The 18,677-nt window shown below is 50.5% G+C and overlaps 1 protein-coding gene across 4 annotated transcripts in view; it reads right to left on the bottom strand.

Moving 5' to 3' along the window:
- Positions 1 to 800: 800 nt before the first annotated feature.
- Positions 801 to 18,677, bottom strand: part of SRRM4 (serine/arginine repetitive matrix 4) — a 34,495-nt gene continuing 16,618 nt past the window's right edge. For 2 of the 4 annotated variants that reach the window (XM_035340687.1, XM_035340689.1), the window contains 7 exons: positions 16,515 to 16,607; positions 15,417 to 15,573; positions 7,649 to 7,986; positions 5,962 to 6,180; positions 5,621 to 5,731; positions 3,753 to 3,896; positions 801 to 3,147 (listed from right to left, as the gene is read on the bottom strand). In XM_035340687.1, coding sequence (XP_035196578.1) covers positions 2,886 to 3,147; positions 3,753 to 3,896; positions 5,621 to 5,731; positions 5,962 to 6,180; positions 7,649 to 7,986; positions 15,417 to 15,573; positions 16,515 to 16,607 — 1,324 coding nt within the window. In that variant the 3' untranslated portion in view covers positions 801 to 2,885. Of the gene's footprint in view, positions 3,148 to 3,752; positions 3,897 to 5,620; positions 5,732 to 5,961; positions 6,181 to 7,648; positions 7,987 to 15,416; positions 15,580 to 16,514; positions 16,608 to 18,677 lie in introns of all 4 variants that reach the window. The other 2 variants (XM_035340688.1, XM_035340686.1) reach the window with 1 other exon arrangement.

Below are 18,677 nucleotides of genomic sequence, written 5' to 3'. Positions count from 1 at the left end.
CGGAGACGTTCAAGACAGGCAAACAGGTCCAAAAATAACTTACTGTCCCTCCCCCCCCAACCTCCCCCCCCCCAAAAAAAAAAAAAATAGAATAAATAAATACTGGTAACGGCGGCCACCTGCATCTGTTCGGAGGTACAATTAAAAATAGAATAATAATAAATAAATAAATAAATAAATAAATAAATAAAAGAGGTTTGCTCCAACGCGAGTCACTTGGGAAACCCCAGGAGCGTTTAGCTGCCATGGACTGTGCAGGCGGAGGCAGTCCTGGAGGTGCGGGGCAGCCGGACGGGTGCGAGAGCCACCGGTCAGCTCCCGTCCTGCGGTCGGCGTGTGCCACTGCCCCCGACGCGGCGTTTGTTCGTCCGTCCCCAGCCACGAGGAACTCAAGTTAGTGTTGGGTTTGGATATTTACACCGGTTGCACAAAGCTTTTCATTTCTTTCCTGGTTTTTGCCCGCCTGGCTCGCTGCTACCTTGCTGCAGACACAAGTGTGCGTTCAGGGGTGCTCGGGCAGAAAGCAACTCTCCGTGCACCGGTGGATTTGGGGTTGGGCCTCCAGTCACTGTGATCGTGTCTTCTGCGGAGCATTCAAATGCCAAACTGGGAGAGATTCTCTGGGGAAGAAGCATGAGGTTTTCAGCCCTTTACGAGAAGGGAGCTCACCGCAGAAGATGGCCAAGGGGCTGCTGCCAGGCCCAGGGCAGGGGAAGGAAGCAGCACCCTGCTGCACGAACACCCCGTCTTCAATCCTCAGCCACTGCCCTCTGGTTTGCTCAGCCCTGCCAGGAACACGCTTCTCTGTGCCCTAGGAAGTGGCCTCCCAAGAGATGGATGTCTCCCCACGGAGCAGCCCTAGGAGCCCAGCTCTGTGCCTCTGCCCAAAATGCCCCCCACAGAGCAAGGCAGGGGGACAGGGAAATAAGCGGGGCTTGGGCTGGAAGGCACAGGGCAAGGGGGACCAGCAGTGGCAAGGAGACTGGGAAAAGGGGACCCCTGGCATCAAGCCTCCCCGTGCACCAGCCAGGTGGAAGTATAACCCTCGCTACTGTTTTTCCAACAGATAACACACTTATTTGCTTGATAAGGCAATCATCCAGGCTGTGTTTGTCTTTCGTCTGCTCACAGCTTGGCCCCTCTACCTGCTGCCAGCAGGAGCAGGCCCCGGGTAACCCTTTATCTGGTGAGTTTGCTTTTCTTTCTAAGCCCTCTCCTCCTCCAGCAGATGCTGGCTCCCCTTAGCCCTTTTCTGTGACACTTACATGACACACCTCCTTGACTCATTAAGCCCAAACTTGTTAATAATCAGGCAGGATGGAAGGGGAGGGGATGGAAAAAGGGAGGGAGGGAAGTCTTAAGCCTAAATTAGCGTCTCTAAGCAGCCAGGTGTTGTAAGAGAAAGAAAATCCTCAGCACCAGCTCAGCCTGTGCTGGGAGAAGCCTTTGTTACCCTGCAAAACACAGTAATTGCGCAGGCAGCTGGGCTGGCAAGCCTGGCAGGGAGACAAAACCACAGGGCCGCCCAGGCAGGCAGGGCCCTCCTGGGAAAAACAGGCAATTAGTGGGGGCCCTTCCTGTCCCCCCACACCACTCCGTGTCCTCCCAGCACCAAACCGGGGTCCCGTGCACCCTGCTGCAGCTGCAGGGAGGGGAAGAGCCTCGGAGCAATGGAGTGCTGGGGGAGGCCAGGCCCCGCGCCGTGTGTCGGGGAGCCGCTCAGTTGCCCCGTGGCCAGAGCTGAGAGCAGAGACTTTTCGGTGTGTAGTGCCAGGGAGGGAAAATATCCTCTTGTCTTACACTCGGAGTGATGGGGCTGCTGATCCTGCCTTCAAGGGGAGCCTGAGTGTCTCAAGGAGAAATTATTTCCCCAGACCCTTCTTCTATTGACAACTGCTGTCCGTTAGGAGAACGGGGAGCTGGGATCCCCTGGCTCACACAGTGCCCTTCTGACCCGGTATGCTCTCCCTACACCTCGCTGGAGTTAACCCAGCTCCCTTGTCTCCTCACAGTCCCACCTTGCTCTCAAAGATCAAGGAACCCTTAGAAACACCTGAACTGTCCCCAGACTGCAGGAGAGTCCTCCAAGAAGGGGACCCACGGCCTCACCTCTCACACTGTGGCACCAACTCCCCACTCCCAAATCTGCTTCCGAGCCCAGCAGTGCGTTCACGAGCCACAGCACTGGGGGGAAACAGAACGACCCTGCAAAAGATGGTAGGAAAGGGCAGGAGCTTTTTTTTTTTTTTTTTTTTTTTTTCCCCTGGAATTAACATCAGGAGGGATTTCTAGCATTCTGTTTATAGCAGAGACTGGTTTATGGCAATAAATAAATATTCTCATGGAAGAGGCCTGCTGCAGAGTGGGCAGACGCTCTGGAGGAGACACCCATGGGATGTGCTGTCTTGGTTATGACAGGTCACCCCCACTCATCACCAAAGCTTCCCAGCAAATTCCTCCCTAAATGTGTCTCTTCCTCCAAGGGAAATTCATCTGCTGGCTACCGGTTTGGCGGAAGAGCAAGGAGACAAATTCTTCCTTTGGACCAGCTGGTGGCTTTCGGAGAACGGTGGCGATGGGGAGGTGGGGGATGTTGGTGAGGACGGAGCAGATCTGTTGTAACAGGCTCTCCGTAGGGCACTGACCCTTCTTCCAGCCCCGGCTGGGGGAGCTGGGACAGATCCATCCTCTCTGCAAGGCGGTGAAGGGGCTGTGCTGGGCGCACGCGGGCTCTTACTCTGTCCGAAGTGGGGAAGGGAGACCCGGTGCTGCCATCGCATCGGTATCAGGGGTGATTGCTATCGATGGCCGGCTAGGTGGGAAGGACGTGGAGAATGCCAGGAATTCGGAGGTGCCGGCAGCATGCGAGCCCTCGGCGGCACTCCCTAGCGCCGCAGGCTGTCGGAGCTGCCTCCTGACTCAGAGCTCCTGCTCCGGCTGCGGCTGCTTCTGGGGCCTGAGCTGCGGCTGCGGCTCCTGCCCTCCCCGCTGCTGCTGCTCCAGCTGCGGCTCCGGCTTGTCCGGGAGCTGGAGTAGCTCCTGCTCCGGCTCGGGGAGCGGCTAAAAGTGCTGTACCAAGAGGAATAGCTGCTGGCGCTGCTGGAGGAAGGACTGGGCCGATAGTAGGGGATGGGGCGTTTGCGGGCACTGTGGGGGCAAAAAGATGTGGATTAGCAGGAACACCAGGACAGATTTACTGCCTAAATCTCCAAAACGCACTGTTCACTCCGTACGACAGCCTCCCAGCTTGTTTGTTTATTTAAAAGAAATAAAGTAGGTAGCTGACAGGCTTTGGGATTCCAGCCACCCACTTCCAGGGCCCTGGGGAATGCCCCAAGCACCAAGTCTGGGGCAGGGCTCTGCCTGATGCTGTCCCCAGAAGCCCTCAGCTTGAGGGTGACAGGCTCTCTCTGTACCTGGGACATCTACCACAGGAGATGGCGAAGCAAAAAGCCTGTAGGGGGATGCATCTCGTATCTGATGGGCAAGTCCCTGCTCTGACTTCATCTGCCTTTTTTCTTCAGTGGCTGTAAATGAGACCCCTGCATCCTCTCTCTGCCTCTAGCTGGAAATCCTGAAGCTCTTGGAGTGGCAGACGGGCCTGCTGATCAGGCTCAGGGGAACCTGTCTCCTGCTGGAGCAACCTCCACGGGCAAGGGCTGGGAGCAGAGTACAGCCCACGTCCCCCAGCAGCGAGCGCTGAACCTGCCTCCCTCTGAAGGACAAGCCTGTGTCACAGAATGTCCCCGTACCTCGTGATGCGCCGAGCTTCCAGGTGGCTGGGGGAGTCTCTCCTGCGTTTCCTCAGGGGTGAGTAGGAGCACCGCCGCCGTCGGTCGCGCTCCCTGTGCGACTCCTTCTCGCTGGAGCCGTACTTGTGCTCTCTCTCACGGTCCCTAGGGCAGGTTGGGAACAGTCAGCGCTGGGCTCGTGCGGGTGCAGTTGGCTGGGTGGGGGTTGAATGCACAGAAAACGACCCACAAAGGCACGCAGCTCCAAAAGGGAGCACCCTAAAGCTCAGAGCTCTGGTGGCATCAGCCCTGCACACACAACCAGCTGGGCAGCGAGACATTCATCCGGCCTGACGGACGGACACCAACCAGTTCTGGGCTGCCGGGAGGATTCAGCAGTCTCCCAGCTGCCCCACACTGCTGAGCTAAGATGGCTTCCCCGTACCCATGCCTGTAGCTGCGCTTGGTATTTCCACAGCTCTGCTAAAGCTGCTCTTGCTGGCTGTGCTGCAAAACTGGGCGAGCACAGCCCTGCCAGCGGGCCCCACGCGCGCCGAGGGCCCAGGTATCCCTGCAGGGCCACGCGGCTCCGCACGGCTCACCAGAAGGAGTGTCGGGGTTGCTATGGTTTTATCTTTTGTTAAATTCCCGTACACGTCAGCACAGGCCCTTCTGCGGAACATGGATGATTTCATACACCCCGTTCCCTGCTCGCTGCCATCTGCAAAGCGCTACGTTACAGACCAGGAGCCCGGGCCCTGCACACAGGAAATGTTCTCCTACGGCAGAGCAGGGACTGTCGCAGCTTGCAGGAATCAAGCCCCGGGAATGTAACATTTAAGGGTGCCAAATGTTCACAGTATGCTCAGCAGCAGAGATGTTACCAGAAAAAAAAAAAAAAACTGCCCAAAGGCATCTCCGGGGCTGAGCTGTGAGATGAGATGCGTGTCTTCTGCAGGGTGTGGAGTGAGCAGAGTCGCCTGGACCGTGCTTCCCCTTGCATGGCTGAACGAGCGCCAGCACGAGGGTACCTGGCATCTGCCCACACAGCAGGGACACTTCTCAGAGCCTGACACCTCTTTGGCAGAGCTGCAGCCCTGAAAAGCGGAGCGTCTTTCCCTGCTGCACTAAGATTTCTCTCTGACAAGGGCTGCAGCCCCGCCGCAAGGGTGTGCTGCTGGCTGCCATGGGCTTTTTGGATGATGGAAGCCACGGGCAGACCCGGCTGGAGCCTAGTGCTCTGCCCACTGCTCACAGCCCTGCTGCTGGCCCCCAGCACGACAGGGAGGGCGCTCCCCAGGTTTTCCTGTGAGCCACCTACTTGCACGAGGCCCTGGCAAACATCACCGAGCAGCCATCTGTGCACTCTGCCGAGCAGCGCGTCCTTCGCAGCAGCTCGGAGCGGAGGAAGAGTCGCCTCGCACGCCGCACACTCTGAGTTTGAGGTGCTGCGGTGCTTCAGTGCTGGGGATACACCAGCCTCCCTCCCAGCCCTGAGAGCGGGACATTTCAGGGTGAAATTCCCCTGAATCAGTGCAGGGTGATTATTTCTCGGCTACAGGAAATCCCCTCTTGCCACTGAAAGCGAAAGGCTCGCTGCTGGGCTCTTTCCTCTGCTACCAGCACCAGCTCTGGGGCAATAAGTGGGAAGAAATTTCCATAGGGCTGCAGGCCAACATAACATACGGATATAAACCTTGTCCTGCGTCTCCCTGCTCCTCCTTCACTCTGCTGAGGAGTATTGGGGTGCCTGAAGCACCCAGTGAGGAAGCTCAGGGAGCAGTTTGGGGCTGACAGAGGGCACCAGAAGGCAGGCTGGAGTACAAGCAAGCGATGGAGGCAGTGGGAAGGCATGAGGCAGCAATTATCACATGCAGAGACAGCTGTACCTGCTAGGGCTGTAGCGGGAATAACTGGGGCTCCGGCGAGGCTTTGAACTCCTGCTTCCAGGGCTTTTTTTGCAGGATTTGGAGGAATAGCTGGGGGACCGTGAAGAAGACCTGGGGATAGGGAATAAACACTTGAGTTAAAGATGCTGGAAGATGAGACAGTACCAGACTCCTTCTAATCTTAGCTACTGTGAGGAAGAGACGTCCCATATTTCAGGAGCTATGTGGCTCCCTACCCACACACACAAACCCTCTCACCCACTTCCCTGAGGAGTCTGACAGCCTCCAAGGGGCTGGACGTTGCCCAGGGTCACAGAGACAGCAGTCTGCACTGGCCTTACCTCTTCCCTGAAGAACAGGACCTGCTTCGGGAGTACCTGGGGGAGGCCCTGTGGTGTGAGGAGCGGGAGCGGCTGGAGCGGCTGGAGCCAGGGGAGGACCTGCCTGTGCTGCTGTATGACTCGCTGCGGGAGCACGGCCTTGCCGGGGAGCTGGGGGCTGGGGACGGGGACAAATTTCGCTTCTTCTCTGAACAGCTGAGACACAAGGACAGGCACGCTCTGAAAACATATATATGGTGGTCAGTTATATATATATATATTAGTCAGTTATACATATATATATATATTAAATATATATATGGTGGTCAGTTAAGCCGTGGCTTAGAGCTTACATAAGCTAACAGCGCTCCCATCCTCCCAGTCCCAAAGGGGGGATAAAAACCTCCTGGTTTCCTAGGCTCCTGCTGCAGGAGGCCCAGCGTGTGTGTGGTCAGAGCACAAGAGCTCAGCCTCCAGGCCGTGGGCCAGGTCTCAGGCAGCACTTCTGCCCCGTGCCCTGCAGGCCCTGGGGAAGCAGCAAGGCGAGGAGAAGCCCTGCAGCGAGGCAAGCCAGAGCTCCTGGCCTGCACAGCAGTGTGAGCAGGCACATGCCATCGCCTTTTGAGAGGCTTGTGTGAATCCCTGCACTTCCAGAAGTGTCCTGGCTGTGCATCGGGGCTGGCCTACCAACAGCAATGGCCAGCTGCAATTCCAGCTCCACCCATGCGAAGGCAGAGTTATCCCACTGGAGTCATGGTGTGAGAAGTACATAGGGCCTCAAAATTGTATCCTCTGACTGAAAATTCGGGACTCGCTCTTCCTAATACCAATTCCCCTGGCTCCTTCCCACTCCTGGACCACAGCTTGGCTCTAACTTTTGGTGTTTAAGACCTGAGGGCCTGGAATCGCTCCCTAACACTACAGCCTGAGCACAGCCTTGGGTGCCAGCCCTCGTGCTTCAGTGCCTTCATCCTCAGCATCACCGGGCAAATCCCCAGGAAAGGGAGGCAGTGATGGAGGCTGGCACCTACGTCCCTCTCCTGATGATGTCCTGTGGCACCAGACTGTGTTTGACTCCAGCTCCAGCAGCACCATGGTGCCAGTGCACCGAGCTGCTGCTGTTATCCCACAGCCAGCATGGCACCTGCCTCTCCCTGTGCTCCCCACGTGCACAAAATGCTATCTGGTCACTCAGGACCAGTCCTGAAAGGAGGCAGGAAGGGACAGACTGCATTTGTCTCATTGCACAGGTGAAAAAACAGCCTGTAATGGTTTTAGTGAAAATGAACCCCATTCCCCTTCCCACAGTAAAAGAATTCGCAAGGGAACCCCTCAGGCACCTTTCCAGAATTTGCCCTTAAGGGCCAATGACACGATTGTGTCCAGCAGAGCAGGGCTGTGCTCAGGACACAGCTCTGCATGGGGGCAAACCCCAGGCAAGCTGTATTAACACCAAAAGAGCAGGCAGGGCATTGCCCAGGGGTGCGACAGCTGGGTTTTCATCTTCCTCCTCAAGCTAAAGCATTGCTCAATGCTGGGTTCCCAACTCCAGACTGGCAAGACCGCGGGTCTGATTTAGATCTAACTCTCTCCAGACCACAAAAACCTCCCTGCCAGCTCACCGCTGCAACTGCAAGCAGGCAGGAGATACAGAGCAACGCCATAGCAGGTATTTGGCTGCCAGCAGCAGCTTCTGGTAATCACTGACCTTCGGTCTTGTCCCTGGGCATCTGGAGACAGATTTTCCAAAGCTGTCGCCTTGGTCTGGGAAAAGCAACTGGAGAAGGAATTTCCTGAATCAGAGCTGTTATCACTGTTGGCCAGTTTGGGCTTCCCGGATGAGAAGGCATGGCCAAAGCCATCATGGACTAGACTTCTTTTCTCCTGGCTGTCCTTTGACCTGGATGAGCTCGTTTGAGTGGAGGGAGGGGAGGAAGTATCGTTTCCTGAGTCATATTCATGATACTCTCCGTTCTGGCTGGCTAGGTTGCCAGGTGGGCTGTCTGTTTTGGTAAAGAGGTCAGCAGAAGACCCTGACTGAGAGATCTGAAAGCAAAAAAGCCATGTAGCATTGTTTGAACATTTTTTGAGGGTGGTTGTTTTTGGTATTACTTTGTGTTTGTTTTTTTTAAATAAGCCCAGAAATTTTACCATCATGATGCACTGAAACAAAAGGAAAGGAAAGAAACAAAGAAAGAAAGAAAGCAAGAAAGAAAAAGAAGAAAGAGAAGAAAACAAAAGCACATATCCCTGAAAGAAATCCACAGTAAGAAGAAACTTCTTTTCCCCCTGCTATGATAACGGGAAGATTTAGAGATCATGCAAAGAGTATCAGCATGCGATTCATGTTAAACAAAAGAGTTCAACAAAGTAAACGGGCAACCAAACAATCAAAGGAACTAACTAAATAAAAAAGGTGTAACAGAGGAAAAAGCCCTTATTTAACCTAAAAGGAGGGAAGTTAAGAAAAAAAAAAAAAAAGGAATATACATACAAAAAAAACTACATAATTCTTGGGGGGAAAAAAAAGAAACAAATTCTTAAATGAGTGATTTTTTTAAAAAAGCTTCCTTAATAAAGAGGGTGAATAAATGTCACTAAAACAAGTAAAAATCAAATCAAATCAAGGGGTTCTGTACATATAAAAACTGGCAAATAAACAAGCTTAGCACTTTGAAAATTAAAAAATATATATATAAAATAAAAATGGGGAAGGGGGGAAAAAAAAAGAAAAAACCCTCTGGAAATAAAAGGTATACAGACATTTCTTTGTGTGCTTTTTTCCCCCTGAAGAAGATATAGCTAATGCGCTCAAGTGACCTCTAATAAATTCCCTGGTGTCTTGCGGATAGCATCCACTTACCCATCAAGAACTCCTCCTTTAGTAGGTAAGGTGTAAGAAAAAAGGAAGAGCGGGCAACATAAGTCCATCATTAGAGTCTCATATTACATGAAAAAAACATAAACCTTCTCTTCAATCCACACTGCCAACTGTTCACTTGACTCCGCTATGTAAATGTCAAGCCTGCTTTTTGTCTGCTTGCTTGTCTCACTTATTATTCATTTTTGTTTCCTTCTGGTTTAAATTAGGCTATCCAGCCAGCTCCCGGAGGCTGATCGCTTGTGCTGAGAAGTCGTGGCTTGCGCTAAATCCCCTCGGGTTTCCTGGTGACCCACAGATACATGGAAGTAGCAAAAGGAGCTCGAAGGAAGAAGCAAAAAAAATATACATATAAAGTAGAGGAGGGAAAAATATCCCCCTTGTTTTGCTGGTTTGGAGACCTATTGGGATGGATGAGAGCCCTGCTCCTGCTAGCTGTTGTGTTCAGCCATACCCAGGCTGTTTTTTTGGTGGGCTGCTGACCCACCAAATGTGGTGAGTAAGGACCCCGTATCCACGTGGCTGCCTCGGCCAGGGCTGTCATCTGGGACCCTGAGCACCACCAGGGACTTTACATCATTTCAATATTTTAACCCTTCAGTTTTAACTTTATTCATATCTATTAGAGCCAGGCAAGGAACATATCAGCACTGGGCAGTGGGGCTAGGTTAGTACCAGCTCCTGCTCTTGCTATGGGGAGAATTAGGGCCAAACACAGACCCAGTATGTCTGCACCCTCGTGTGGCCTCCTCCTCTTTCACTGCTCTCCTAACTCCCACCCATAGTGTTCAGTCCAGGATTTGCAGTGCGGACATGTACACTTGGATCCCCCCACTCGAGACAGTCCTTCAATGCTGTACCTGCAAGCCATGTTCTCTCAACCCTCCTCCCCTCACATCCTCTGGGGCACGCAACGCCCTCCCTCTGCTTCCTTTGTGCTCTCCAAGCCACTCTGGGGGGCTGGGATGTGCCCTCCCAAATCTGGGGTATTCTGAGCCTAGAATCAGGGGGGTTGCTCTTGATTTAATTTAAGAGGTGCTAACTGGGACAGGGAGGGTGACTCAGGTGCACACGCCGAGACCAGCACCGACTGAAACCGGAGGGGAGCTGCTCCAAGAGCAGAACTGCCAGAGCACACAGCAGCTCTCAGCGAGCAGTCCGTGGTGAACGAGGTCTGTTCACAACACCCTCGTGCTCTGAAAACACCTGGGCTTGGAGGATCTCCAAGTACTTTCTGCTTGTTTGGTAACAGGCAGTGTTTCTGGGATAAAGCACAGAGGGAAAGGAATTAGTTCATCCCATCCCATCCATGCCAGAGCTGGGAACTACCCATCTTCTCCCATCTCTGCTCCACACTAGCCTCTAAGTAACTTCTAAGCCATGCTCACGTCAAAGGAGCATAAGAAAGCCAGCTACCCAGCTCTTCTTTCTGAAACCCTGACACCGCATCCTGAGGGAACTTGCATCCTTAGACTGAACCTCCGCTCTCTCCCTAGGGGCATCCCAGAAAATACAGGACGGCACTTTCAAATATGGAACCAGATTTTTATTTTTATGGTGGCTCATGGCTTGCATTATACCTGAACCCTAACCAAAAGGCAGTCAGCTTTTGACTGCATTTATTTACGGGCATAAAAGAACGTGTGAGATACTCCCTGGCTACACAGGTAGGAGGCCTGGGGTGGGCTGCTCAGAGGGACACGGCCACCAGCGCTGCACATGCATATACCTCACTTCTACTCCCTCCCAGTCTAAGCCTAGAGGCCTTTATTTCTTCACAGCCAAGAAATTCACCTGTTTCTTCACATTTCTAAAACAGCTTTTAAGGCTGCCTCTGGGACCTGGGATATACGCTCTTGCTTCGCCTTCGCTGAAATCTACCTTTGAAGTGACACCTGTTGTCAGCACATCACTAAATCTAGCAAAAAACTGAGCGGCCAACAAGCTCCTCTGTAGCTCCGCTGCTGCAGTACCAGCACTCTGGGAAGAGGCAACACGTTGATATAATTAAATGATAGAGCCTACAGTCCTTGTGAAGGCTGGAAGGCCTGGGATTTCTGCCATGCACCAGGAGCCAGGACAGGCCTCAAGGTGCTCGACTTCTCTGCTCAGACAACTTCCCCATCTGATGGCCTTGGCTTTGCTCCTGGTTCCATTTTCCTGTTTGTGAAAGGCACACAGGCCACACAAAATGGAAACCAGGAGCCACATCTGAAAACACTGTGCAGAGTTCAGCTGAATTCTAATGGCTTTTTTATTTTTCTAGGTTGTCTTGAAAGAGCCTGGTCTTTCATGAAGCTAATTTTCTCTGTGTGAACATTTGGCTTTCCCTCCCTCCCCCCACCCCATAAGTAATTAAATAATCTCAGTGAACTTTGCTCCTTTCAGCGGGGGACCTTCTGCTGCCCTCAAGAAAACCTAAGATATCCACTTATTGTTTGGGGTGTGAGGTTTTTTTGTTTGTTTCAAATCATTATTTAATCAAGATGGAGGTGTGAGCAGGAACGAGGCCCTCACTCGTACTTCAGAAGGTAATTTTGAGTGTGCTCATAGATCAAGAGGCAGTGCAGACTAATAGGTTACAAAAATACAATCACCACTCGTCTTCCAATTAAATTGAACAAGTCCATTTACTGTGCTTCAAACAGCCCCGAGGAGAGATAGGGCTATAAATTTTCTCAGCCATAAGGGGACCGAGGCCCATCAATGAGCAGCGTGGCACAGCCTCACTCAGAGCCAGAGGGTTTATTTCTTGGGTCTCGTTCTCTTGTTTTGCAACTCATTTCAAAGCAGAGTTAATTTCTCTTTCAGGGTTGCATAACGTCTCCCCTCCCTCCCTCTTTCTGTGCGTTATACTAATGAAAGGAACAAAAAGCTTGCGTCAGTGACCCCTGCTCCTCGCGAGGCTGGCAGACAGCTGCCGGCACCGGAGGCAGCACCTGCTGCGAGGGGCTGCGAGCCTCTCTGGGGACGGTCCCCTTCGGGACCAGCGGGAATGTGGGGCTGCCCTTCACCCAGGAGAGATGCCCCAGCTGAAAAGCCAACGAAAAACCTTGTCTGCCCACCGGGGTGCAGCCAGTGTGGTGTGACACAGGCCAGAGGGTCCGCAGCTCAGCTCCAGGCCAGGCTGGAATGGCTGTGGGGTGAGGGTTTGTGTCAGGACAGCTCCTTTGGGGTACTGCTTGGTCCTCCTTTTGCATGCACGCACCCCTGCCTCTAACCGAGCACTGAGCTGCAAAATTTTCAGGCAATAACCAGCGTAACTTCAGTCCTCTGGCTGGGAGGGGGGTAAAAATGGAACAGCAAAGAGAGCACCTTCCATATTGAAGGGAGGGTTTGCCTTCCAGCTCTTTAAGGGCCTTGTTTGTTCTCAGAAACACAGTGTGCAGCAGATAAAAGAATAGCTTTTCCTATATAAACAAAATCCCAGCCTAGAAGAAAGCAAGAATGAGGCATCCTGCAAGTCTGCTACAAGGCTCCCTGAGCCCTTCTGCACACAGTGTCCCAGCCCCTGAGCAGCATTTCCCCACTTGTACCTTCCTGCAGACACACTAGCACAAACAGAACTACTTGCAACAACTGTACCCCACCGAGCCTCGCTGAAAATTTGGGTCAAGCCTATGTTAATTTGTGACACTGTAAATGAGCTTCAGTGAAAGTAAAGGAGCTGGCAGGGAAAGTACATGCAGAGTGCAGCTATCTTCATCAGGTACAACAAAGGCAATTAAAGTTGCACCCTGCAGGTATTTGTATTACGCTGCTCAACCAAAAGCACAGGGACATGTAATACAGCTGTGTTGGTGTAGGATAAAGTGTCTGCAGCAGGTTAGGGGGGTTGCTATTAACGTTCAAAAGAGGTGCTGCATATTACCCACGGTTTCTCAGCACACTGAGGCACAGAGCCACAGCCCTATTTCTCAACAGGTGTCTATTGTGGCTGCATGTGATTAAAGGGCAAAATTACAGTGAGAAGCTAGGAACTTCGTTGCTCAGAAGTAGCAGGGAACTCTGGGGTGTTTTTGTGTGTGTGCATGTGCACACATGCATGCATCAGCTTGCACATAAAGGTAAGAGGGAAAGAAGGAAGGTAGATGCATGGGCAGGGCACTCTTTTGTGTGGTTTATCCATCATAAATTAAAGGTAGACTGAGTTAGATGCGGCCATTCCAATAGAAAAGTAAAACAACGTGTGGAGGCAGAATTTACCACACAGTGCTTCAACTTGTCAGCAGAAAAAGGAAATAGAATAAAAACTGGCTTAAAAAAACCTTGGATTTGGAAATGCTATAGCATTACCTCAGCAAGTTTGTCTATTGTCTGTGTGGGTCTATTCTGTGTTTTAGGATCCTTCCTGGAAAACCTCTGTCCTCTGGAGATACCACGATGCATCTCTCCATGTAACGATGGTTTGGTTTGGAAGCTCAGGCCAGAGGAAAGGTCAGCGTATGATATAGCAACGCCCACTGAGGACTGAAACATGGTATTTTTTGATGCAAGTTCTGTATTTTTCCACTAAAATATTTTCTGCAAGAGCAGAGAGCTGAGCATTACGAATCCAGACCTCTCTCAATGCAGATTCTGACAGAGCTAAGCTCCTTTATAGAGCAACCCTTGAACTCAGAAAAAGGAGAGCCATACAACAGTTGTGTATAGGCATTAATCAAGGCTAAAAGCTTCCATTCATTTTTTCCCTTGCCAGTTTTGAGTAAATGATATTTAACAACCTGATCCAGAAAAAAATAATAATAATAAAAAAATAAAGTGCTTAAACAATGTCCCAACAGAGTGTACTTCTTTCTGGGAACAGAGAGGACACTAGTGTCAGTACCTTTACTAAGCATTACACCTTTTTGTCACTGGAATATTTGCCCGTATTATTAACCACAGCTAGAAAGAATACAGCAACAGCCTGATGACTTTTGCTTTGCATCCGTTATCTGCACCTGTAACTATAAAACTGATTTCCCCTGCCCTGCGGCTTGTGTGCTCATTTACCCCAAATGAGGCAAGTGGAAAGCAGAGCACAGCATGCTTGAGTTTAGCTAATTTTAAAGATTCTTACAATTTTAAATTAGAGTTTACTCTTGCTCTGGGAACAGAACTGTTGGCAATTGGCCTCACAGGACTCATGGAGCCTGGCTTCAGAGAGAGGAAACCTAGTACCAATTAAAAAACAGACTCACACCTGAAATATGCATGTAAAATATGCAGCTTGAACACCACCAACAAAACCCTGGTGGCAAGTCTTTGGCTGGCTGGTTTTTGAAAGGAGCTGTGAACTCATTCTGACCTTCCTAAATTGACCCAGGGCAACACCCCAGGCTTGTGGCAATGAAAGCTTCAGTTTGGTTTTCTTTCTTTTCATGTTTGCACACGTAGACGCGCACCTAAGTATGGTGCTCACGTTCTGTTCTTGCTCTGCCTTACATGGTTTTATAAGCAGTGACTCACGTGTACTACATGCTCGGTAGACGTATATAACATAATTAATTCTGAGAGACAACTTGTGCCTGTCCACATCCATGTATGATCTGCGTATTTTGATTGGAATGCTACCTGTGCAGGTAAGCAGATAAAGCGTCTCCTCTTGCTGGGACTACCCATCTCATACCTGATGTAACTAGTGAGTATTTGCAGTTGAGCACGAGCTTTAAAAGGAGAAAAAGCAGTTCCCCATTACATAACACTCTGGGGCTTGGAGGGCTACATACTCGAGACACTGCTAACATTACACATCCACACACAAATACAAGTTTCTGCAATACCTTGAGTCTTATGTAGCACTTTCTCTCTCCAGAATGCCTATCAGATACTAACACTGATCAAAGAGCATCACACCTCTGCTTTGCAGCTACTAGGAACAACAAGGGGAAAATGTGCCATGGAAATCACGATTTCATATCAGTCAGTATCTAATATTTCTCTCCATCGTTTGCTCCCTCGGTTCTATGGCATGTATTATATCATCTCTTTCCATGTGTATGGAAAAACATCCCAAGGCACTGAGCCTGACTTTCCCCTCGGCTGCACATGCAGTTCCCATTAGCATCAATGAGAGCTGCTCATAAGCTCCCAGTTTGGCCCTTGGGCTTGTCAGTCCAGAGCAACAGTGATCCTAGGAGGACCCTGATGGTCAGATAACATCCCCTGCCAATAATCACCAACTCATTAAATGTAAATGTTTCATATTTATATATGTTTGATTCCCTTTCTTCCCCCGAAGGGCTAAACTTTCGGACATGAAGACCAGTGAATTAAGTTCACATTCAGCTGAGCAAAGACTGCATAATAAATACATCCCTGTAAAACATCATTGCTGGAGGCCACTTTTTCTTTGTTAAATGTCCTCAATTCATTATTCATAAGCTAGAGTCTTGGCAAATTTTTCCCTTCTCCAACCCCACCCTTGATGTGAAAGTGCTGAAGGAAGGAATGACTTTAAATACATTGGAGAACAGCACCATTAATAAATAATACTGTTTTAACCAACTTTGTCTAACATCGCTATAATTGAGTTATAAAATTTTTATAGCAGATTTCATGCCCAGATTCCTGTGGCTAGTTCAAGCAAAGCAGCACAGTGTGTAATACTTACTACTTCCTTGGGAGACAGGAAGCTGTAGAGTGGGAGGGTTTGGCTGGCTTTTTGGTTGGCCTGAACCTCTGCAGAGGAGCTTCGCTTTGCTGTGACCTTTGAATGGTGCTGGGAGCATCTTCGCCGTGTTTTACGCCCTTCCTCCCGAGACCTGGCTCTGTGCCTCCAGAAGACATGGAGAACCAAACCGTTATTCCTCAGTATTGCAGTGGTGCCCACTCTCAGCTCCACACAAACCCTTGACAGCTTTGTGCTGAGCCACTGCATGTGGGAGTAAACCTTCCACATGACTTCTCTGTGGAGTCACGATGGACAGAAAAGGAACAGTTTGCTTTTCTACTTTTTTAATATATATATTTAGCATCCAGAAAACTTGGGGTGGATTTTGAACTTTAACCTCAAATTTCACCTCCATTCGTAATTTTATGGTGGCTCAAGACAAACTATGCTCCCGAGCAACTTGACAAAGGGACATCCAATACACCTCCAATAGAAGACACTGTTCTTGCATGAACATCCCACCTATTACTGGTTGCGTTTCTCCCTGCACTGATCATCATCAGCTTTTCATGAGAAAAAGAGAGGGGGTGGTTTGCTCATGAAGTCAAGCACTTTCAAAGAACACGTATCAAATTCATGTGCATAAACTATGCAACTTGCTATCGCAGTGATGTGGCTCCAGCACCAGCATCCACTCAGCTGGCCTCAGGATGCATCTGTCATCCACAGGACAGAGATTTTAATCAGGTCAAAGACAGTGGATACAGATGCCATTGGCAAATACATTTCCATTGCTAAGAACAAGTTTAACGGCTTGCCTGGGACATCAGCAGCACAAAGCCCTTGGGCTGGGGAAGGCAGACTGGGCTGAAATCAGCTGTCACTGGCTGAGCGTCAGCTATGGGGATTAGAAGTGACTGCTGGACTGAGAAGCTGAAGCCACTGCTCCTCGAGCCAAAACCCTCTCTTTTATGGCCAAGAGTGCAAGCAGCTCAACGCACGGTGTCCCAGCAGAACAGGACACGGCTCTGTGCTGAGCTTGTGGATCACAAGAGCTGTTGCAGTCACAGCCCTGAGCTCAGCGAGCGGTCACGTTACCTGCTTCGGCAGCTCGGGGAGTAGGAGTCGGAGCTCTCCGAGCGAGAGTGGCGGTGGCGATGGCGATGAGCTTTCCGGGTGCGCCCACGAGAGCTTTAAGAAGGCAGAGAGGAAAACCACCGTTAGATAGCAGACGGGGGGCTGCAAGAGGCAGCAGATGGAGGCTGAAGTCATTTAAATCAGAAACAAGAGCTGCACTTTAAGCCAAAGAGACTGGTGCGTGAGACATGGTGCAGTACACCAAGGCATGAGAAATCCTCCATCCTTTCACGGCTACACTGACATTCAGGCAAGCCTTCTTACTGAGATGTATGCTAGCATTTTAACTACAAGCTATTAGGTTGTCTCTATGGCCTGCTGGAGGAAGATCTATGGACTAGCACACAGGAACGCAGCAGACAGCACCAATCCTTTCTGCTTTCAAGACCTTAAAGAAGACCTTAAAGAACTGTCATCTACTCTCGCTTCATCCTGCTAGCTGCCCTGACAGCCAGGGAACTACCCAGAATGTTCCCATTGCTAAGCCTTGATGTGGGAGCACAGTCCCTCTGGGCAACCCATTGCAAAGCTCAAACCCTTTCTTGCTGTGCCCCTCTCTGTAGTGCAGGTTTCTTTCTGAACAGCAGATGCAAGAGGACAGGTTCCAAATAATCCAGTACACTTCGTATCTGACTGCCTTCCCCACCTTCTCAAGGTGGGAGGGTCTGGCCAGTCCTATAGGGTGCTCTTATGATTGCTGTATAAACATGAAGTACAGCTTTCCTAACTGCAGCCTGCCCTATGCACAGTTCCTCCTTGCAGGTACAGGACCCTTTTACCTGGCTTCTCATAGGTGTCCGGTCATGCTGCCCCCTTTATTTACAGGGCCACAGGGACAGGGACCAGCAGAATGTGCACACAGACCCAGGTTCACTGTCCTGCTGCTCCATGTGGGTTATTACTGGTGGCTTACCTGGCCCCATTACTGAAGGGCTGTTGTTGCCCTTGCCAAACGCTTGAGCCCTGCACACAGAGCAGGATGATGTGGGTGGCTCTGTCACCTTCAGTGCCTATTCCCCCTCATCATGCTCAGTGCCCATCGCAGCAGGTATTTTAGGTCTGGTAGTGCAGCCATCTGCTCAGCCTGGCATTGCTGTGCCAGCAGGCAAAGCTAATGAGGGGTTAGCTGATGGGAACAGGCTGCTTTCATGACCATGCTGCACCAGTCTTTGACACCGCTAATATACCTGACTGGACAGCATTTAGCAGTCTGGCACCATGAAAACTTAGCAAATCAATTGCTTGAGAACAGCATCTCCCCTAAGACAAAAGGGCAGCCGCCAGGGCAACTGCTTGAACTCCACTTGGCTGTTTCCTCTGATGCTTTTTACACCCTATGATTCTATTAAAAAAACAAAGGGGATCTTTCTTCTTTCTGCACAGATGAAGTCAGGAATACTGAACATCTGTCCGTCACACAGTGGATTTGAGTGAAAATCCCCACTTTCTCTTCACCTTCTGCACCAGTCTCTCCAGTTTAAGACTTCTCTTTCTTTAGGAAGGATGAACTGGTCCCATGTGGTTTAGATAACCTGTTGCTCAGCACAAAGATAAGCCAAAGCAGGATGATGGTACAAAAAATCCTGGTCAAAGTTGGCTCATGGGATCTCTCTGATCCACCCCTGGGAGCAATAGGGAGGTTTGCAGAAACCGGGAGTGATTCAGTTCTGATTTATGAGCTGAAAGATGGGGGCTGGAGATGCCTGGCTGGTTTATCCCCAAAGAGCAATTCTAGCAGCTCTTTGGGGATAAACCAGGAAGGAGTGAGCTCTTCTCATTCCCCTTGGTCAGTGCACTCCAGGAAGGCATCGAACCTTTATGTTAACCACACTGCTAGGCTACTGCACATTGGCCAACACTAGCCTGTATATGGGAGATGCCTTCTTGCACCAATAATCTAGGAAGCCTCGGTTTTACCAACAATCAATGAGATTTCTGGGTGTGTAGCAGCTTAGTTTGAGGAAAAAAAAATGGTGAGTGCACCACTGAATACACATAAATACAGAGAAAAGGAGATGGGTGTTCTGCATTGCAACACAGCATGGCATCTTGTGCTCCTCTTGGATTCCCAATTTCTTCAGTCCTAATGGGTACCGAGGTAACATTAGCAGTGCTAGGGATTGT

Source organism: Oxyura jamaicensis, chromosome 15 (assembly GCF_011077185.1).
Source record: "Oxyura jamaicensis isolate SHBP4307 breed ruddy duck chromosome 15, BPBGC_Ojam_1.0, whole genome shotgun sequence".
Classification (NCBI taxonomy): Eukaryota; Metazoa; Chordata; class Aves; order Anseriformes; family Anatidae; genus Oxyura; species Oxyura jamaicensis.
Note: the sequence above shows the minus strand (reverse complement) of the source record. Positions and strands in the feature narration are given on the sequence as shown.